This window comes from Acanthisitta chloris, unplaced genomic scaffold (genome assembly GCF_000695815.1).
Source record: "Acanthisitta chloris isolate BGI_N310 unplaced genomic scaffold, ASM69581v1 scaffold10370, whole genome shotgun sequence".
NCBI classification, from domain to species: domain Eukaryota; kingdom Metazoa; phylum Chordata; class Aves; order Passeriformes; family Acanthisittidae; genus Acanthisitta; species Acanthisitta chloris.
Genome location: NW_008649953.1, coordinates 117,896 through 140,796, shown reverse-complemented (window position 1 = coordinate 140,796; position 22,901 = coordinate 117,896). Strand labels below are relative to the sequence as shown.

General features: G+C 39.9%; 1 protein-coding gene and 1 pseudogene across 1 annotated transcript in view; one reads left to right on the top strand and one right to left on the bottom strand.

Moving 5' to 3' along the window:
• Positions 1-6,073, top strand: part of CDCA7L (cell division cycle associated 7-like) — an 11,307-nt gene extending 5,234 nt beyond the window's left edge. Inside the window, exons 5-10 of the mRNA XM_009080226.1 lie at positions 574-648; positions 2,085-2,256; positions 3,071-3,189; positions 4,006-4,155; positions 5,271-5,407; positions 5,758-6,073. Coding sequence (XP_009078474.1) covers positions 574-648; positions 2,085-2,256; positions 3,071-3,189; positions 4,006-4,155; positions 5,271-5,407; positions 5,758-5,788 — 684 coding nt within the window. The 3' untranslated portion in view covers positions 5,789-6,073. The remainder of the gene's footprint in view (positions 1-573; positions 649-2,084; positions 2,257-3,070; positions 3,190-4,005; positions 4,156-5,270; positions 5,408-5,757) is intronic.
• A 2,407-nt stretch (positions 6,074-8,480) lies between these two features.
• Positions 8,481-22,901, bottom strand: part of LOC103807568 — a 114,746-nt pseudogene continuing 100,325 nt past the window's right edge.

Below are 22,901 nucleotides of genomic sequence, written 5' to 3'. Positions count from 1 at the left end.
TGCTGAAATACTTCTGATTCTGTGTATTCTGTGGTTAGGGAACTGCTAGTGAGGCTTAATTGCTTTTTTGTAAATGAGAGTGTACCCATGTCACTGGGTGTATCTGCACTGCATAAGGGGACACTGAGTTCCCTGGCAAAAAGTAGAGATATATCAGCAGTCATTCAGTAAAACAGCCCACAGGGCATGTCTTATGACCTGCTGGCCAAGGGTACTCTGTCTTCCTTTTCTCCCTCCTGTCATATGAACTGACTTTCTCGTTATTGGTCATGGATGTTGTTGCAATGTTGTAATGTGCTCCTTCAGTGCTGTTTCAACAAGATTTGGTCTAATTCTGGCTCATTCTAATTCCCAGTCAGAATTAGTGGGAGCTGTGAAGTTAGCATTGCTGGCAGAGTTTTACTCATTCAGGAGTAAATTAACCCCTTTTATGAGCCCGACTGAAATAAAGTGTCTCCAGAAATGTTTCATGCACTGAAACTCCATATGTTTAGGTATAATTCAGACTGGATGGTAGGTTTTGCTTGTTTGTAAGTTGCAGTGAGTTTTCAATGTGACATCACTTGATTTCAGCTTGCCCAGCTGCTGGCAGAACTGAATTCCATACCGGACCTGTTCCCAGTGAAAACGCCCAGCGCAACTCCTTCGGTAAGTTTCTGGTACTGGCTAGTAGTGACAGTCATTTTTGCTACACTTAGGATTCCTAATGTGTTTTATCAGAAACTTTCACCAAGTTTGTTCTGGTTTTCTTTGTGTTTGGTCACTTTGTTTTTATAGATTTGCTAGTGGTCAGGAGGAAGTACCAGAGATTATGTGAGGAAATGGAATTTAATAAGATAATTTATAAAAAAATATGAAGACCAAGATGAGACTTTTGCACGAGAAATACCATTGAAATGGTAGACAAGTGTCTGTGTATGTGGGAATAAGGAAGGGTAGTTGCTTTCCTTTGGATTTAGATCCTGTTAATTTCCCTCTTGCAGGCTTTTCTTGTAAAATCCACATTTCCTAGTAGAGCAATGTGCATTAAACTGAACTACTTCAACACAAACCTGGAATGATACTGTAGATACTTCAATTGACTTTTCTCAGCTTTAAGCAGAAGACTCTCAGCCCCTCTTAGTTGTCTGTGGAGTACTGTTTTTCTACATCTGTTATAAACTGAAGATTTGAGAAGTTGAAGGGCAGCGTCTTCGGGAAGCCTGTGTAGAAATGCTGGTGTGAGGGTTGTTAGATGAAAAGATGAAGCCAAAATACACGGTCTTTGAAAAGCTGGAACCTTGCTAGCTCTAGCTAAATGCTGTAGAAACCTAAACATACATAAGCCTGCTACTTTCATTTAGTATCTTTAATTGAGGAAGGGGGAGGGCATCACGAGTATTCTTGTTACCTCATCTGCTTGGTTTTGACTTTCAGCCTGTGTCCTTCCGATGTGCCTTTCACTCCTTTCTAAGGAAATAAGTCTATGGTATGAAGCAGACTTGCTTCCTACATCTTGTTTATACTGTCAGATTTAGTAGCTGCCTTTATGGTAGGTGTGCATGCAGGACTTTTGTTGAGTGAATTCAATCATGCAGTAATTGTCAGGTGTGACAGGTATCTTGTACCTCTTAAGAATTTCCATGTTGTGGGAATCTTGGACTTGGAGGAGAGCTTATTAATGCCCTTGCAATTTAAAAAGTTAAAAAGAAAATAAGCTAGATTTTATATTGTTCCTTGAAGGTGTTGTCAGATTGTGGGGAAATCTGAACATTTAGCTACTGAAGAACAGTGAGAACGAGCTTCTACCTTAATATGCCCCATGTTAAATTTTGGTATAGTTCTGTGATGTTAATTGGAGTAGAATTTGATGCAGATGTGTGGTGTTTTAAAAGGAGCAGGAAGGTATAGTGCATAGGGAGAGTGCTTAATAATGCTAGAAATTGGTGATGTTGGGCTTAACAAATAAGGAGTGGGAGAACAACAGATTAATTCATGATAGTACAAGTGTGGTACAGACATCTTCATATAATTTCTAGTGCTTTAACTCTATAAACATAACTGAAAGGACAAATTCCAGAATCATCTTCTCTTTCTAGAAACAGAAGAAAACACCAAGGAGGACATTTTCTGAAGGCCAGATAACACGTCGCATGAACCCAACCAGAAATGCTCGTCCACCAGAAAAATTCGCCTTGGAAAAGTTTACGATGTCAGCTGTCAGGCTGGCAGAGCACCTCCATAGCTCTAGACAACAAAACCTCTTGAAGAGACTCAGTGTGGTATTTGCCAGACTTTGATATCTCCAGTAGTCAGGAATTAGGAAACATTTAAATTGTCAGACCAGATGTCACATCCTACAAAAAGTTATTGAGAATCTTTGGTTGGGATTAGCTACTACAGAAGTTATCTCTCTGCCTTGTGATTCACCTGTTAACTGGGCTCTTTGTGACACGTGTTGTCCAGGCATAACAAGGCAGTTTACTTATGGTCTGTTATTTATTCATTATCTGAAAATTAGTAGAGCCCGCAATGCACAAGGCCTTGACGTGGCAAGGCACAGAGTGGTGGTGGTGACAAAGCAGATCTTCTCTATCTTCAGACTCAGAAAAAAATGGCAAAACCCCTTCTCTGGAAATAGTAGAGTGAAGATACGAGTTATATAGCTGAACTGAGAATGAACTAATGGAATCTGCACCGACAAGCTGCTAATGTGCAGGATAGCCATTTAAAAGTTGCAGGTTTTATTCTGAGTTACAGTGGAGGAGTGTAGGAAATGCAGAGAAAAGAAGGTAGCAGAAAAACATGTCAGGGAGTGTGGAAATAAAAGTAGTAATGATGGAAGAGAAGAATGTATAAAGAAGGAATAAAAAATTAAGTAGAGAAAAGATTAGGGAGAAAAGGGAGAGAAAGAGGCAGTGGTGATTTGGGAACTTACCTGTTCTTCCAGTGGTCCATGAGCCTGTAGTCTGTGCACGGACTGCATATGCATTATAAATGAAAGAATTTGTCACCAGGTGTGGTGACAGGTTCTTCATGACACCAGACAAAAGGTATTGAGATGAGTTTATTTAGCAGGAGGATTGTGAAGTGCGCAAAAGGAGGAGATTATCAAAGTATTCGTCTTACCGTCCAGTAGAAGATATTACTGAGGAGGACTTGGACAACATTGCAATCACTGTTAAAGACAAAATCTATGACAAAATTCTAGTAAGTGGCTGCTGTATTCTTTAGTATGTTTGTGCTTGAAATTAGAAGTCTCTCAGTAGTTCACTGGTGTTTGCTAAAACATGTGCTTTCATGAGGTACTGGAGAGTGCAGCTCATAATTATTACGTTACACAAGCACAACTTCAAAAGCTTTGCCAGACTTTCATGAGCTTGGCTGTGCTGGTTGATATATCCTACTAGCTTTTTGCCTCTGGAAAGAAGTGCTTTCTTGCCACAGAGCTGTTAAAGTGAAACTTGCTATAACTATGACTCACCACTGATAAGTGTTGGCATCCTTTTTATCTCTCATTCTCACTTAATTTAAATGTTGTGTTGGTTGTACCATTAAATAATAGTGATCCCTGCTGTTTCTTGTACCCCCTGGAAATGACACTCCTGTACAGACTGGGTAGTTTCCAAAGTTTTCGATGGAACTTCTACCTTTCTTTCGCCAGATTTGGCTATTGCTGATTGTTGTGAAGGTCAGCATACTGTGTATTTCACACTTCATTGTATTGGCAGAGATGAGTCACAAGGTCATTTTCTGAATAGTTCTAGCTTTCTCCTAGGTAGGAAAAAGGATCAGAACTGTGACATGAGGTTCCTGTTATTTGAGACTTCCAATGCAACTGAAGCTGGACACTAAAACACTTGGCATCGCTATATGATGTATCATTATTTATCGTAACAGCTCTTTTTAAGATTTTCATTGCTGAATTTAACTTTGGTTTGATGTTTGAACTTATTCTTAAGAAAGTTTATCGGTAAGCATTTAAGATGTTCATACATACATGTTTCTCCTTCTTTCCACCTTTAGGGTAGTACTTGCCACCAGTGTCGACAAAAGACAACTGATACAAAGACAATCTGTCGTAACCAGGGCTGTGGAGGAGTACGGGGGCAGTTTTGTGGACCATGTCTTCGAAATCGATACGGTGAAGATGTGAAATCAGCTCTGCTTGATCCAGTAAGTATAATTTCTTGGGCCTGGAAAGAGAGTATAATGAATGCAGTTTTGTTGGTAATGTGTATATGCTCATGGTAACACGGTGCTCAAACTTTTTTGCCATGAGGTCTGTAATACTGTTATGACTGACACTGATTCTGTTTGGAACTCAAGTGGAAGGTGCTGGACCTATCTTCCTATCCACCTGTCTTCATGCTACGAAGCTCCACTTGCTTACCAGATTGTGGAGGGCAAGTGTGAGAACTTCTTGAGAAAAAGAATCTGTCCCCTTTCAGAAAAAATGCCAAGACATACCCATTTTTTAATGCTCTCAGTAACATGGTATGCAAAGCAGGTTCCTTGTTTTAAATTCCAATGTTTAAATATGAGGAAAAAGGAGAAGGATACCTAAAAGTCTAGGGGTGGTTCCCTTTTCTTTGTTGTCCCCTGAGACACTAAGCAAGGAGAGAGCACAGGCTGCTGCCAGACAGTGAGGCACGTGGGTACACAAAGACCTCTTGGCAGAGTAGCATGCTCTGTGCTCAGCTTGTGCTGGACCTCCTCTCCACCTGTGCTTTAGAGATGGGCTTCTGGGCTGTTCTGAAGGACAGCAGAAAACTAATGGCTCTGATGTGCTGGCCCAGTGTGGCAGTGGCTGCTATATTAATACCTACACTTCTGTGTGCAGTTGCTGAGCAGCTTGGAGATGCCTGAGTTCATGTACAAGCTGGATAATTCAGTTCCAGGAATTGTGCTACACCAGCAGGCAGAGCCAAACTTAACGCAGTGGGTGCCCATCTTCTTCTAGGGAGTTGACTACAATCAGCCTAGCATAGAATGAATTATCATTAGGCATTACAGATGGCTTTAGTCTATTTGAAAATTAATACTGAGCACATCAGAGAACCTGAGGTTTCAGAGTAAGAAGTATTCAAGTACTTAATCATTTCTCTAATCCTGCAGAATTTGGAAGGTATTAACAAGGTTGACTGGCTTGGCTCATAGAGGCTTTTAAAACCTTGCTCTGAACAATCACGCTGTAGGGAAGCCATACTCATGTTTGAGCAATGGGAAGGTGAATATGGCCTTACTCATAACTTGCTTTTCCCTCCACTCCCACATTCACACCCTTGCAGGCCTGGATCTGCCCTCCTTGTCGTGGGGTGTGCAACTGCAGCTACTGCCGCCGGCGGGACGGGCGCTGTGCCACTGGCATGCTCATCCACCTGGCCAAGTTCTATGGCTACAACAATGTCAAGGAGTACCTGGAAAGGTGAGGGTTGTGCCCCGTGGTCATTCCTTTTAAACTCTTAAAGCCCTTTAAATAACACTTGACTTCTTGTGGCCTGGGGCAGATCCTGCACCTATGCAAAAGAAGTCACTCAGACTTCAGATTGTTTTCCTAGGCTGAAATCACCTTTCTTAAAGTGAGTCATATTATCTGTGTAAACAGCTAATTTGCTTAAGAAATTGAAATGCTTTTGCCTATTTTGAAATCCAGTTTGGTTGCTTGAAGTGAGGAGAAGTGCTGTTTTGGAAGTTATCTTCAGCAATGGAAACTGTTCTATATGGGGAACCTGAGATTCCTGAAGAGCACTAACACTGTTTTCTCATGTCTTATAGTTTACAAAAACAACTGGCGACTGACAATTGAGAACACTGAACTCAAGCTGTGCCTGCAACTGGTTAATTTGCTGACGTATTTTGACTTCAAAAGTATATTACTATGTTTTATATAAGATAGAATCGTAGTGTATAGTATATGCATTTCTGTGTTGGGAACTCTTTGAGTGATGTGGTCTTATGCAAAAGATCTCTCAGGAAAATGTTTTGGTAGAGAAATCTACATGCACAGACCTATATGTTAAGTGAAATGGCACTCTTGAACCTTGAGTGGTTAATTTTTAATAGGACTACATAGCCACACGATGGAGAACTTGCACAATTATATAAACAAAAAAATTGCTCAAATTGATCGAGTTTGCAGAAAGGGTGTTTACTACCTTCAAAGCACCCGCATCTTTACAGAAACAAAACACCTTTGTCTACCAACATGGCCATCAAGATTCAGTTTTCCAGCCTTGCTTTCTGAACCTATTCCTCCACCTGCAGTTTATGGAACTTGGCCCTGTAAAGAAGGAAAGGTGCTTTCACCTGAATGCCATTATATTCCAGCCAAAGCTGATGCAATTGACCAGTGGATGGATGATATTTTTTTATTTTATTCCAAAGTGCAATTATTCACTGAAACATGAAAGTGGAAGTGTTTTTATTTCTAAATATAAAATTTAAATTTTAAACATTTTCCAAATAAAGGAAAATAATTGCTCACCAGCAGTTTTTGTGTAATGCATATGCTGCCTGAACCATCAACCTAGCAGTCATAACTGGTCTAAATCAGAGGTCAGGGTTAATTTTTTGTACTTACAGTTCATACTTAGATGCTTTTTGCATTTTTACAACCAAGCTTTCAAACATCTTTGTTTGTATTGCATGTTAAAACATGTTAACGTGCTTGTAAGATACATTTTTCATCTTATGTAGAGAAAATAAAGACTAATCTAAAGAGGAGTATTTTGTGAGTCAAACTACACCCAGATGCTGATGTTTCTCATTTATTTTTCTGTAGCTGTGTAATGGTGCTTGCAGATCAATAATCATTATGTGGAGAAACACGTGAACACAACACTGATGGATGAGGAAATAACAACAGCGAGCACATAAGTGTTAGGATTGTGTTTTCATGAGGCAAATCTCCTGCTCCAGCTGCTTGTGAAAAGTATTTCCTTTCTTTTGCTTTAACTACAAGGCAGATCAAGAAAGCAGCACTTATTATTGAAAGTATGTACTAAACTGCCTAGAGTAAAGCTGTTTCTGCCAGAACCCATTCACCTGACTTCTCAGATTGAAAGGCTAAACCTAAGTTGACCCTCTGCTTTTGGTTTTAGAAACTGGATGTTCATTGGCAGTTAGTTTCCCATTGATCCACTAGAACAGCCCTTAAAAAAATGGCTGGCATTGCTGAAGTCAATTCCTTGAGCTGTGCTTCAGCTCTGGGCCCCAGCTGGATGTCCCACCTGGTGCCTGCAATAAATATAGTCACATATCTTACATGGTGTTCTGTAGTGCAAGGCCAGAATAACTCAGGTTTAAACAGCTGCTGAATTACTTAAAGCTACATTTGGACATAAAGATTTAGCATAGACTGTTCTTGACCTGTTGTGCATTGTCTCGATGAACGAATGAAGAGATGAGTACATAGCATGTGCCCAGAATGGACTTGTGGTTTTATCAGTATGCCCTTTTGTTGAAAGCAGGGACTGGAAACTACTTACACTTGGGACTTTGAGTATGCATGTTCCTGCCAAAGTCAAATCCTCAGATATTCTCATCATTCTCAACTAGTTTATGAGGAAGTGTAACCCAAAGGGTGGAGAACTACACTGGCGTATTTAGCATGTGCTTGTACTGTGAGATATGAAGCAGGTACTTTGGTGTAGTTAAGACAGATGAGTTCTGTGCTGCCAGGGGGCTACCTTTCTAAAAGCTGCTGGATTTGTTAAGTCTGTTGGGTTGTTCTAACATAAGCTAGCATATAAAATGTTCCAGATGCTTCTTATGGATTTTAGTGTTTATGTAGTGACAGGAAACTATATTTGCAAATACCAACACAAACACAAACTGCAGTCACAAGGTTCCTTCATACTTCCTCATATCCAGAGGAGGAATGAACAGTATTGCCCTTGGAATGACAAATGTTTTTTAAAAAAAAAGCCACCACTTTAAAAACCAACTGTCAAATGACATCCTCATCATTGATCTAGTCCCCCACCCTGACTTTCCCCTTGGGGCTTACCTGCTGTAGTAGCAACTCCCTTCCAGTAGTTGCTTTCCTTTTATTATATGCAGGTCTGGTGAAGAGCACAAGTAACAATGATGTTTCTCTAATTGCCTTTGGGAGTCATTCCTTTTCCTCTAATGAGCTGAAACTTAGAAAAGCTGTCAACTAAGTTGAAACTAAAATCTCTTGTTGAATGCATGACTGAATTGTCATTCTTAAACTAGATGCTTCAGTCTCAAGAACAGTTTTAAAAGAGCAAGGTACAATGTTTATCCTCTGAAAGTTGTTAGAAGTAGGGTTGCAGCTTAAAAGATGAATACGATTTCCATTCAGGAACAGCCTACAACAATTACAGCTACTTCAGTAACTGACTGCTTGAAAATCCAGAGGAAAAAATCTACTCTTACTTCTTACACTTTGCCCACCTGCTGTGTCATTATACCTCATGCTAATACAGGGGTTCTCAAGTACCTCCTTGCTTCTTGGTTTGTCTCCCCAAAGGCTTTTAAGAATTATAGCCTAGCAAACACAAAGTTCAGAGTTCTTTAGGTCTGTTTACTTAGAATGGCCAACATTCTGCCAAGGTGGAAGGAAAAACAGAAGAAGGACAATTTTTGTGGGGCTTTGTTTTGTTTCGTTGGTTGGTTGGTTTGTTTTCAGGGGTTAGGTTGGGGGATTTGGGTGTTTTCGTTTGTTTCTTTAACTGCAATTGTGTAGATGCTTTGATGCAGGTTACCAACATGTGGTAACTACTAACCCTATTCTGCACCTGTAAGAGCTGCAAAAAATTTCTAGATGATCAGTATTGTGAAATTAAAAGTCTCTGGAATAGTCTTTAAACTTCTGAACCTTGACTGGATTAGAGCTGCTGTTTTACTACAATGCAGACCTTGTTCAGACTCACTTAACAGTTATTTAAGTGCAGGAAGTATAGTCATGCAGGACACTGAAGTGGTATGGAAGTCAGAGTGTGGACCAATGCCAACATTTCACCACCATTCGTAAACTTCCTCAGTGCAGTTCATAAGATCACAACACTTTAGTCCAAGTCTTGGTGCAACTTACCTACTGAGTAATAGAAGTCCCTGAACTAGGCTAGTGAGATCAAGCAATTGAAGTTTATTTCTTACCTTCCATGAAGAGCAGACAGATACAGGCCCCTTCCCTTGCTGGATGGTCATAACCTTCTTTGGTCTTTTTAGTAACATTTGCAGTCAAGCACACCTTATCCAAAGGCCAGTTGTTCTTGCTCTGCATTACAGCATTAAAAAAAGAGTGGTTTCAATAATTCAATATCCAGACAGTAATTTTATTGTCAGAGCTGTTAACCTGTCCCTCTTGGGCCAATTGTGCTCAAGTCTGAGACTGACTGGGGTTTGTTTGGTTTGGGTTGGGTTTTTAAAATATTTTTTATTATTCTTTTGGCCTTTATTTGAAGTCAGGCAAAAAAGCTGCATGAAAGCAGTTGTTTGGAAAAAAATATTCTGCACAGTACAGAACAAACCAACTCTCCTCCCCATCAGGGGAGAAAGACTGCATTGCTGTCTACGTTCTCTCCAACCAGGTCCCCCTTCAGAAGACGCCTGTGCTAGCATCTATCCTAGCCTGCATGGTGCTTTTACATCTCACCTGCCCTTGGCAGCAACAAATGCCCAGAAGAAAAAGCTTGGAGAGAATCAGTCAAAGAAGTGAAAAACACAGTGGGGTTTCTCTATGCCTGTGACATAAAAAGCACCATCTGGGGACCTTGACATGAGCAACAGAAGAGGAGCTGCCTGCCTACTCTCATGCTGCCACCCTTTCTTTGTCCAAGTACAGGGAGAGGTGCTGCAACATCTGGGCTACACACACTCCCTGGGCTCCCACTGCCCATCTCCAGGGTATGATGGCAGCCCGACTGTCCTGTGAGGGGCTTATTGCCACCTTTCTCCTATGCTAGCGAATTACTATCTCAGTGCCCTTGGTGACCATGCAGAATTTGAGATAGATACACTGTTATCAGGCTCCTCTGTGGCTTTCATTGTGGTTTTTGGAATAAATACAAGCATATGTGCCATGATGATGGTAAGAAGTGAAACATCAATACACGGCTGAAGATTTTGCATTCCCTACTGTGGCAGCAACTACACAAAGAGGATCAGGAGACGGATTTATTTTTCATCTTAGCCTGTTAATGTGTTACGGAATAAAACAGAATGATACTATGACATGCACTGAATTTAGGGCTAAATAATAATGGTGGTTAAACTATTAAATTCAAGCTTTCATTTCCTTAGGTGCTTTGTCTTCACCTTTTTGAGTAGCCTGAAGACAAGTCTGGATTGTTCCATCTGTTTTCAGGAGATGGCTATTCTTATATTAAGGTGATTTTTATCTTTTTATTTAAACTCTGATTAACTCTCCAAACAGCATCACAAACATAATGAACACCAATGATTAAAAAAAAAAAAAAAAAAAAAGCAGTGAAACTGTTTGCTTGGTGCCTTGCAACCATCACTGCTTACCTGCCAGAAAGGACTGAGGACAGAACAAGCCAGAAAGCCACACTCTGCTAGCAGCACAAGGTCTTATGTCCAGATGTCAAGTTCGCCACACCACATGAGAAGATCAGTAACCTCAAAGGAGAAGCATCAATAGCTTCTGCCTTAATCTATATGTACTACTGTCTTTAGACAAAGTAAATTGCAGACTTCAAGTATAAAGAGTCCTTTTATCTACAAGAGGCTCTTACTGATAGCATACTGCAGCATTCATTGCCTTGAGGTATCAGAGGAATTTCCAAAATCACTGCTTGTTTTATCCATATCTAACCACTTACAAGTCACTATTGCTGGTAGCAGGCTGGGGAAGGCTGGGGAAAGAGAAGTCCTGCAAGATGCTGAACACCCCTAGTACTTGGGACAAAGGGAGGTGATGGACCCTTGGCTTTAGCAGAGTACTTGGCATTTCTACAGAACCCACTTCAAAGGAAAACTGACTTCCATTAGGACAAATCCTGGAAAAATAAATGGAATAAAGCTGGTGGGCTTAAATCACTGCAATAGCTTGGTGTATAGTAGCTAAACCCTGTTCCTGTAGGGTACTCAGCAGTGGGCAAAGCTGCATGTGGATGGATATGCTAGTTTAGTCCATGTCTCTGGCACAACATCATAGAAGATTGTATATTGCAGCACTTCTATGTGAGGAGAAAACATCAGCTTGCCCTTTGTTTGGGGAAAAATAAAAAGCATACTGGCATCATAAATAGCTATTCTTTCATTTCCAAAAAGGCAACAAGAAAAGCCCCAAAATACAAAGAAGAGCAACAGTACTGTTAATAAATAAGTCACTTGCCTTCAGACTGAGGTCCAGTTGTGTGAAAGACCTACCTATGGATCTCTGAAAGCAGGATGTTCATCCTCTTACACTCTTGAAGGCAAATAAGGGCATAGAGGCTCCAGATAATAGTCTATTGCATGATTTCTGTTACGTTAAACTAACCAGGAAGCATCTCCAGAATATCATCCAGGACATTCTTAACCTGTCCAGGACAATACAACAGAGCCATTAGAAACCACAGCAATCAACTCTTTGACTCTTGTGCTTTCAAGTCTGATTTCTTCTCCAGGAGATCACATACACCTCATTTTCTTGGATTAAAAACTAGAGATGCTCCCTCCCTCACCTTTGCTGTCTTTGGCAATAAGTATTAAGAGAAATGACTGCAAACCACTTAGCACCTAGCAGCTTCTATTTACATTTTCAAGTAACATTGACCCCTGAAGCCCACTAACACATTGTCTCTGGGCTTGGGATGACTGCTGTTACTAGGAGGTGCCCTGAAATTGTCTTGATTTTCAGTCAAGTGTGATGAGTAGTTTGCATTTCTCTCGTACCTAATAGCTTCCATCACTCCCTCTGCCACCCACAGTCCTTGCTGTCTCAGGCATTAGGCAAAATACAGTGCAGGCACAGGCACACACGTCTCACCCCCAAAAAGAGCCTCTCTCCCTCCCCGCAGGCCTGCTCTGGTAGTGAAACAGAACATAAATAGAGAACAATTCATAACAGTACTAATGAGCAGGAATTGAAATCACAGCATTAATGCAGCTCAGCCTCTGTTTCAGCCCTAGCCTTGGCAGAATTAATGATGAATGCCATATATAATAGTTCAGACTCCCTAAAGTGGATGGGAACAGAATGTGAAAAGCACAAACTCCCCCCAGGAGATGAAGCACTTGCATGCAGAACTGTCATATTCCCTCCTGCCAAACTTCCATGATCTGAGAGTGATAAGACAAAAAAGAAAAAAAAAGGAAAAAAAGAGGTCCCAGAGGAAAAGGAGGGAGTAAAGAAAGGGATGGAGAAATGAAGAACAAGAATGGCAGTCACAGGGGACTTTAACTCTGGTAAGGATGAAGAGCTGAAGGCTCAGTCGCATCCTATGCCAGTTTTTGAGGCATCTGGGCATAGCTTCTCAGGTCTACACTCAGAAAGGAAGGTGCACAAGCTGGCAAGGTCTGAAAACAGGACTAGCTGAGATTTCTGATTATGTTTTCCTTCCCTATTCATCCTTTATTCATTTAATCTCTTAAGCACAGCACCAGATATATTCCATGCTTAAAACCCTTTCTTTTAAATAATTCTGGAAAGAGTTTGGCTGTACTAAGATATCTGGGTGCCTGAGATAACTAGGAACAGAACTACAATGCCCCAGTTAACTCCATAGTAAATGACAAAGCTTATGCTTGTATTAGGGTTGGTGGCTTTAACTCAGCGTCTGATAGCTTATAGGTGTAATGTTATTGTTCTGCTAATCTCCAGGTTTGGTACAAGAGAGGTGCTGAAGCTAAGAGTTGGTCAGACAGCCTCCTGGGCCAGATTTCACCTCTTCAGACAACCAGAAAACTAGAACTCCCTTAAAACCTCCTCCTCAGCTACTGCTTACAAGAGAAGTCTCTCGGAACAGCCATGTGACCCGCTCTGGTCAAGGGCCCAGGAAAGGGAGTGGTGGGAGAGCACTGTGCTTGGGCTGCTCTTTCTGGCATGGAGATCCTGCACATCACTGCTAGGCTGCACTGTGAATCTGACAGAAAGAAGACAGTACTGTAGGCTGGAAGGGACTTCCTGTGCTTGGCACAAGTGGGAGGGGGCAGGAAATCTACCTAAATGGGATTTATCATGTAGGAAATGGGAAAAAAGCACACAGGTGAAGAGTAGACCCACCAATTCAACCACTTGTACCTTATTTTAGTAAGTTCTTGTTGCTGTACATGTTTATAAAAGCATACAAAAAGAGTAAGAGATTCATACCTTGTTTCCCACTCCACATTAAATTCAAAATGAAAAAGGAATGATTTGCATAACAAGTTAGATGTTCCTTTGGTCCAACTCTCTTTGGTCTGAATTCCTTCCTAGTGCAGTACCTTGGCTAGGCTGGCACATTTTCATCTCTACTATTAACACTCATCAATCTTTGCTAATTTGATGTATCTTTTTCTCCCCTGGAAATGAAGTCTCTTGCTGAAATAACAAAGTAAGATGTGTGCTAAACATATCATTAGCAGCACTGACAACATACCAGATGAAGACCTTCACCTTGTTCTCTGCAGACTGGCCTGATCCCTGTTCTACCAAGGTGTTTGTGGGTTACATTTCCAAAAGAGTTTTGAAGAGATTATCTGATGTGTCAAGAATCCCACCTCAGCATTGGAGTGCAGTCCATATAGTACAGTGCTTTCAAATGGAAGTATTTCTTCTATATATTTATGGTATCCATCATAATCCAGATGCTGACACCGGTTCTTGAAACATTCTTCTGCATCTACAAAGTTTCAGAAATTTGTTTGGAGTCCATGGACATGGCACTTGTGTGTTCTGATACAATGGAACGGGGTTAGCAAACTATTTTTAGCACAGTTCCTATGTGCTTACTTTTCTGACATTCCCATTTTCTTCAGTGTTGAAATACTACTGGTGCTTCCTTCATGAGGATGCTCCAAGTTTATTTTAAGGCCTGTCACTACTGAAGTGAGTGTGTTTTAAGTACCGAATGTCTGCATTCCCTCAGCAGACAAGCAAGGATTATTATGCCATTTAGCAGATGAGAGTGTGAGACACACAGGCCAGAGTCACACAGGACACCTGTGGGAGAGGCAGGATTGGAGTCTCAACTCACCTCAGGACCTGTTGTGTATTAACAAGAGCCACAACATTAATTCTATTTAGTCTATTGTTAATTAGGGGCTTTGCACAAACACACTGCACTCATAGTAACATTAAAGAGGTCACAGGGAGACAAGTAGATGAGACAGGTAAGTGGAGTGTGGAACTGGGATGGCACAGGTCAGTATATGAACAATCTTAACATGTCAGAAACAGTGATCCCATTCCACTTTCCACAGAAATGTTTTTGTGTTGATGCCCCTTCCATTCAGTTCTCTCTCTCTGTTAGCAGCCAGGAGCTGTAATAGAAAAGAAAATCAAGGTACTCCACTGCATCTCTCCAAATGTAGGAGTCCTCCATGGGTTTTTGTACTGTTGCTTTGGCCTTAGTGAGAGAGACAGGGGTTATAATTTTCACAGGAAAAAATAATTAAGGTCTCAATCAGCTCAATATTGAACCAAATACTATTAACTGTACTGTTCCCATAGAGGAGGTAAGCCCTAACTCTGTCAGGATATTTAAGAAAAGACTTGGGACTTCGGAGCAGATCAAGAATTAAGTAGGTAGACAGGGTTTTGGTAAGATGGTGTGTTGCCCTCCTACTGAAGACAGGAGAGAATAAAAGCTGAAGCAATCACATTTCTTTTCCAGACTGCCCCAGCTCCTGCACTGTAAGAACTTCACTGGATTAAAAGAATTTCTCTGAACTTATTGTCATAGAACTGTCTGGGATTTAAACCAGACTTGAAGTTGTTTTTGCTGAGAAATATTTCTAGCTCTAAGTGGTACTTTTCACAGGAGCTATTTCTTTCTAATGCAGGGTCCACTCCACAAAATCACAATGACGTTTAACAGCTTTTGGCATTTAGAACAGTCAACAACAAGCTGCTGCTCACAATAACATCAGTAAGCACTTATTTCTGAAGTCATTTTGGTTCTGCAACCAGCCATTTACCTGCACCTGAACTTGCACCACTAACCTCACCCACAATAAGCTACATCTTAAGACGCCACTTTGAAGTAGTGCCGAGGTTTTGAAAAAAGCCCTGTTATTTACCTCGAGTGGAAGATCAATTCTGTCAGACAATCTGTACTTAACAGTCTCTCTGCTGGCACTTAAATCAGGTTTTACTGTATCCATGGGAGTCGTGTGCATAGAAGGAGGCTGTGGGTCACTGAGGTTTATAGCAGGAATTTGCCACCTTTCTGTCCTTACGACAGATCCCAGGTGAGGTATATCAAAGCTCACGCATAGTGGTTTACTCTAAAGCACCTCATGGAATGAATTTATAGCTAAAAGAACTCATCAGGAAGGCAAACAGGTAAAAAGAGAAGGTAATCTCTCCAGTGAACACAAAGTCCCACTGCTGATGAAAGGTGCGCCATCCTGTTTGCATTTATTTGACTGACAGTCAATAAATGGTGTAAGGGACCTTTAAGAAATGTTTGTTTCGACATTTCCTGGTTTTGATGACGTGGTGTAGGAGACTGAAAACAGCGACCCTTGGACTGTTTGCCTCAAAGCTTGTTAAGTCACAGGGTATCTCCAGCTGCCTAGACCACGACGCACCATTGTCCACCACTGTCCACAACTGACATCACTTCCAGCTGCCAAGGTCACGAGGCTGGGAATTGCTCAACTCCAGGGAAACTGACCAATCAGTGCCTGACAGAGCCCTATATAAAGGACCAGTGTCCAGTGCATGGCACACACTCACCACCCAAGAAAAGACAACTACGGATCAGCAGAATGCTGCTGGACCCATGGTGGTGACTATCTCTGCTGTGCCATCCCAGATCTTGCTTGCTTCCCCCCTTTTCTGTTTCTAACTTTTCTATCACCCCTTCTCTCCCCACCTTGAGTAACCAATAATAAAATCTCACTCCCTAACGATATTTTGACCTCGTTTGTGCCTTAATTCACATTGGGGGAATCGATCAAACACTCTTGAGTCTGACTAGACCGGGACAAATGGTTTTCTGGTTTTGCTGGTAATTCTGGGCTTTAACATCTTCCAATTACAGCAAAAAGCTTGGAAAGATACCTCACTGTTTAAAATACCAGTGGTTCCACACTCGGGGTTGGGTCCCTAAACTTTCTAAAGGCCATACAAATAGCAGTGATTCTGCTCAGGTTTCACCACCTATACTTATTTTGCAATTATTTGAATGAAAGTTCAGGCTTGTGAAGGTTAATGGACTACCTAAACTGGAAGCAGTAATTCTTCACTTATCCATAGGCTAGAGGCAGAGCCAGAGATGGCAGGATGAGCTTCCCACCATACCCCCATGACCTTAGCTGTCATGTGGAGAAATCAGCCTCCTCTGAGGTCAGGAGTACAGTGGTGTTTAGCCTTTCCATCTCCATGGCAACTTACTCTTGGGCATCTTCTTCTGAGCAGTTACTTCCAATTGCCTTCATCTGAGTGTGGCTCTTTGACATATGAAAACCCACTCGTTAGGGACCAAGGAGACATCAGCCTGCTCATCTGGCTCCCAACCAAAAGGCAGGCTTCAGCCTGTTACCAGGCTGCACAAATGGCCTGCCCACACATAGTATACTAGTTTTCTTCTTTTTTTTTCCCCCCAAATAAGCTTTTTACCTCTGAACAATGAAAAATAACAAGTCGGGAAAGGGTACTTGAAAAATCTCTTGGCCATTTTTAGCAGATTGTGTACAATCAGTTCTCTAAAGTGACTAGTTCAGCAGCTAAATAGAAGTAGCAAGGTTTTTTTAATATTTTAGTTTATATATATATATATACATATAAGTCTATATATGTATATATATACAGACACATGCACACATACAGGCCCTCTCTATACATCCACATTTAATATAAATGTATGTATATGAAAACAGATTTAAGTAGTTTTCGTGTAAGACATCTTAGAACTAGTTAAAGCAACATTTTCTTTTTGTATCCTCAAGAATTCTAACGTTTGTTTCTGCTTAGAAGTAACTTTGGGAATTTTGCACCTTGGAATCATGGATGCTCCAAACACACTGCTGTCCAGGACCAAAGCTCAATAGCAAAATTTAAAGAATTCAGTATATGTCAGCCGTTGATAACCTGACAAAGCTACAGAAACAGATGTGTGCAGGGTAGCGGAAAATTAAAAGAAGTCTTACAAATTGTTTTTCCTATTTTGTAAATGGAAAAATACAAGGAAATGTGTAACATTTCCATTCCAATATTTCTGGAGAAGAAAACGTGGAAACACTAAGTGTGAATTTTGAGGATAGTGCCATTCTGGACTGCTGAAACTGGTGAGTCTGTAAGTTATGCTGATAAAACTGCAGTTCCATAAAAGATGCTTTCCCATGCCAACTCAGACATTTCTAAATGGAAGCACCTTGAAATAATTCTGCTAGGAAAATGCAAACCTAAATGTACCTGATGTCATTAAGCTCACTATACAAGCAGTGTTACAAAATACTGAATTCAAGTTGCCAAGCAAGATTGCTTGCAAAAGTAATTAAACAAGCAACATGCCAAGTCAAAAACCCTTTCAGACAAAATCTGCTCACAAGGAATCATTGCAAAATTTATTCCTCCACAGCCGGACAGGACCTTGCTACAGGCAGGGCTGCATAGATGAGAAAGCTGCAGTGCTGACAGATCTTTTCCCCTTAGGTTGAACATACCATACACATGTTCAAGAGCTTTAGGCATATATGTAAGTTCTTACCACAAGTGGGCTGATGAATTCTTGCAGATACATACAGCAGAGCCCGTAGTCCCAGGCATCAGTGATGTGGCCACTGTATATCATCTCACCAAAGAGGTAATGCAAGTCTTCCCATGGAACCTACCCAGAGAATAGAATACATCGCTGTATCAAACAAGTCATCTTTCTAAAAGACAAACCAAAGCTGTTCAGAATAAATGCTCTTAAGAGAACCAAAAGAAATTCAAATACTTCCTTATATATTCATATTGCTGGGTGTGGTTTGTTCAGCAAATAACGCTGAAACACAGATTTCTTTTATTTCAATGCACTGAGAGGTATCTGAATAAAAATAGCAAGTTTGTGACTAAAGTTCAGTAACAATGTAAAATCTATCATCTGAGCCTTATGATGTGTTTCTACCTTATCCCTTATAAAAAGCTTTTACGAGAAAAGTACATTTTCTAAACACTGCATGATACAGGAGAACATAACTTCATGAACAAGTCCATGTATTTTCCAATACAGATCTTTAAAAACATAATCCTTGTGAGTGACAGAAAGGAAACCTACTGTGCCTTTCTTAGAGGAGAAATAAAAAGTTTGTATCTGATTGCAGTCTTTCATATCTCCTCACTAGGAAACATTTAATAACTGAAATTCTACATTATTTGAATTTGGGAAGTATTCAAGAACTTAGGTAAAAATTGAATTAATATTAATCCTGTTACTGCCACATCACATAAGCATTATGTTTATTGTAGAATTCTAGTCATAATGCCACTGTTATAGCATGCAATTAAGAGTAGTAAAACATTTTATTCAAGGAGCTACTGTCTTTTTCTTTAATTTGGCTTCACAGCATTCAAAGCTTCTCTTTGCTACCCTTCGGTTTGCAAAATATGCCAGTTTGTGATGAAACCTTTGCAGACAGGAACCTTTATACCCTTGGGGGCAGTATTTGCCTCCCAGCAGTTCAAGTAAAAACTTAATTATAGGCTTTAAGTACTTCATGATGTGACAGAACAGAACAAGTAAAATAGCTGCAGCAATTCCAGCCTGTTTGCTACATAAACTTGTACATGGCAATTTGATTATGTGAAACTCTAATCCATCTTTATTTTAAACTGATTTGAAGAGAATGAAAAAAAAAGAATTTAAGAAAAAAAGCCACTGGAATATAATAGGCAATGCTGCATGCATGTGATGAGAAGACTGAACAGAGAATCCCTATGAAAAATGCCAACATCTTGGATTTAGAACACAACGTTCTTGCAGTTAGAATAAACCTGCTTTGCTCTTTGTTGGCAACAAAACCCCATGTAATGTTTTTCTAATTTCATATATATTTATCTCAAGAAATTGCTTTTTTATTTGTCTTTTAGAAGACTATATCAATATTCTAACTCCGTACAAGCTCATTCAGCTGCACATTTTTGGGGCATTGATTACATTGGGATAATCAAAGCTGGGGATATAAAAGGGACATTTTTGCTAGTGTGAGAAAACTGAGGAGTTTGCATTAGAAGCATTTTGGGCTCACAGGTTCACATAATTGCCATTGTACTATATAAAAAACCAGCCTGTTGTCTCAAAAAGCCACAGTGCCATTGCTCAGTGAATGGATAACAGTGAGGACAGAATCCACATCCCCCTTACAACACTGGATGACAACTCCATGAACACGTGTGTGGGGACCAGAAGGAAAATGGATTAAATCAAACTGAGATGTAAGATTATTTATTCACAGGAGAATACTATAAACTGGTACAAGTGATGATGGAGTTAAGACAATTTCCACTAGCTGATGGCCTAGCTCAAATTGCCAAGTTTGTGCTTTTTATGCTTTAGGGTCAATCCCTAATGATCTTAAGAAAGGTTTCCCCAATGGATACTAAATTGGGAGATTTTATATACAAATATACATATCTATATCTATACACGTACACACAAATTTGTATGCATGCATATATACATACAAAGTAACATTTAATAAAAACCATTGCCTTATTTCTCTTTCCAATATCTATGTTTAAAAAAATCCTTATAAAGCCTCAGGGTAGTGAATCACTAATGAATACAATGAGAAGGGCCAATAGGCAATATTACCAAGAGGAGAGAATAAATAATTCTTGCTCTTACAGACCTTTCTAGCACTCCCTACCATCAAAATCCTCCCTCTCATTAATTAGTGAAATTAATTATCCAGCTTATGAATTGTGGATGGAAAAGAACAGAGCTTAAAGCAGCAAGATTTATTAGCAAAGAAAACTAAGGGTTGGAATAAGCTGATTTTATAGACTTGTTTTCTAAATGGGAAGCAATATTAAATCATCACTATAAAATTAAGCAATTATTTCGCTATGACACCAAGTACCATAGAAAGAAAAAACATTTTGATGTCCTATTAGCTAAATAAAGGTCAGTAGGGGTAAGAAGGAAAAAAGAAAATTAATTTCTAAGAGTAAATACAAGTCGGGCGGTATGGAGAAAACCATATCATCAAGGGGTGACATTTCCCTCTTTATAAATATCTCTGAAATTTCTTTATGCTACTAAAATGGGAGGATCTATTCAGTAATATCTTGTATCATTCAGTAATAAATAATGACTGCATTTATTTAGGTATTTCACATTTTCACATACAGAACTTGCACAAATGACCTCAACTCAGCATTTAAAACTATACGAGTGTGAAACATGCTGTAGCTCAGAAATAAAATTACTCATCTACCCTTAACTTTGACTCAAGGGGAACATTACTGAGAAAGTCACAACAAGGTGGCATCCTTAATACATAATAATGACACATTCAGGAAATGCACCATTATTTATATATGTGACGTGCTGTAAATTGCTTCCATCATCAGAACTAATTGTAGTGATTATTAATGCAGTGTTATGAACTGTCAGAATTGCTGTTTGTAATTACATTTGTGCAAATGCTTCATTACCTGCCTAATGAATTTGGCATATATGCACATGTAAACCCCTGTTTTTGTTAACATAATGAAGGGCATTTTTTCCCCCTGAGCTACTGATGTGGAACTGGTTTGACCTATATTACAAAGTTCAAACAGCCACTGCCAGAAAAAAAACCCACAATCCCCAACCCCTTTTGATCTGGTTTATTTTCATACTCAGCAAGAGCATCCTATAATGCCAGCTACGTAAATAACAGCTTCAGAGAAAGAATTATGTCCCCTGAATTCAGTATAAACAGCTGCTTGAGTTGAAATGGCCTGAGGTTATGTGACCACAGCTTCTTACCTTCATGTGGGCCTCCGAAGAGTTGCAGAGGACAGTGACACCGACAGCAAGATCTCTGGCTCTCAATGGGTATCTTCCATTCCAGCCCTGAGGGCCAAACTTCAGTCTCCCAGCAACGCAAGTGTGAAAATTGCACAGAGGAAAAAGGATGCTTTTAAATTCCCTTTCCCTGATACACAGTTCCAGGGTATCCTGTCAAAGAGGAAAGGAATAACTTACGCACTAACAACCAACAGTATTCAAGATAGCTGTGCCTGCCTCAGCTGCCAGGAGAGCATTCACAAGCCTGGAGCTGGAAGGAGAGTGAGAAACAGGTTTCTTAATGATCAGAGACTACTGGGCAGTATTTTTTGCAGTAATTCCCAGATGCAAAAGTGGTGATAGTGATATTTTTATTTTCAAATGTCCCTTAGGGAAGGAGAACTGTTGTTCTACTGAAACCAACAATAATAGACACTTTAACTAGAACTCCATAAATATTACTCAGATAACTACTATGTTTCCTTAGCATAAATCATCCATAAACTTTGTCCCAAGCAGAAAATTTACCAGTTTTAACATTTATTAAAAAATCCCTTCAAACTCCTTCAATTTTTACACTGTTTCCCAAAGAGCCATGTTTGAAATTTTTTGCCTTCTTTGTCTATAGTGTTAGTAGAGGATCTTGGCAAGATGAGATTCAACACAGGTCTCCAAACAATCAAGCAGAAATGAATCCTAGTTCTCTGACAATTTTCTGTATTCTGTCTTTTAAGGAGTAATTAACATTAAAAAAATTACTTTTGATACTCATAAAAACAGGGAGTTGTGGAAAGGACTTCAGAGGGATAAACTCTTTACTTTCAAAATGAATTAGGCCATCCTGAACTGAACAACAGGTAGCAGAGTCCAGACCAAGGTAAAGGAGTTTTGTCTGACAAAAAACCCTCCTTAAGTCAGAATCCTGAGTTTAACCATGAGGAATACAACACAAACTTCTACCTTGAATAAAGCCACAAACCCATGAAATTTATTCCACCTGGATTAGGCACAGTTTGATTTTTATTTCTTTTTTTTATAAAAATTAAAATACCTTAACCAGAAACATATTAAAGACAGTGCCCAGGAATTTGTGGTAAGCCACAAACACCCACGGCTCAGAATAATGGGTGAGAAAAGAGAGTTTTCTGAAGTATGAAGCTTAGAAATTGGCTAATTAAATTACATACATACATATTCTTGAACTAAACACAGCCTGATGTGGGACAACTATGTGTATAAACCACCTTTATTAAAAACTTTGTCTTGATTTTTCAGGTTTCCACTAAAAATATTATAATGTTCTAGAAAAAAACAAACAGAAAGAAGAAAGAAATGCTGTATTAATAGTCTTCTGTTCAGCTACAAAACCACAAGCATTCTTTCTTTCTCATGAGTATCTTTCCGAATCAGTTGATACGATCAAAATCAATCCATTTGTAGCTAAGTTAGTTCTGACACAGCTCTTTCCCACCCCACCCCACCCCCACCCTAGGCATTGGTTAGCAGTGTTCTTTTCAAAGAAACTCTTACCCATTTCACATCCCATCTTGGACTTTACGTGTCCTGTGCTCAAATAACTCCATGTGAATACCCTGCTGGAAGGTGAAAGTGTACAGTTATGGTTCCCTTTATCATGGTCTGCTTTGCTGACATCAACAAGCTTTGCTGCTCCAGGGCTTCCCCTGCTGCAGGGGAGCTGACTTGCACTGGGGCTTGAAGGTCTTTCTACAAGGTCCTTGAGACAACAGGACCTGAAGGGAAGGAAACTTACACACATCCAGTGATGCACCTGTTCTCCACATTCTCCTGTCTCCTTTC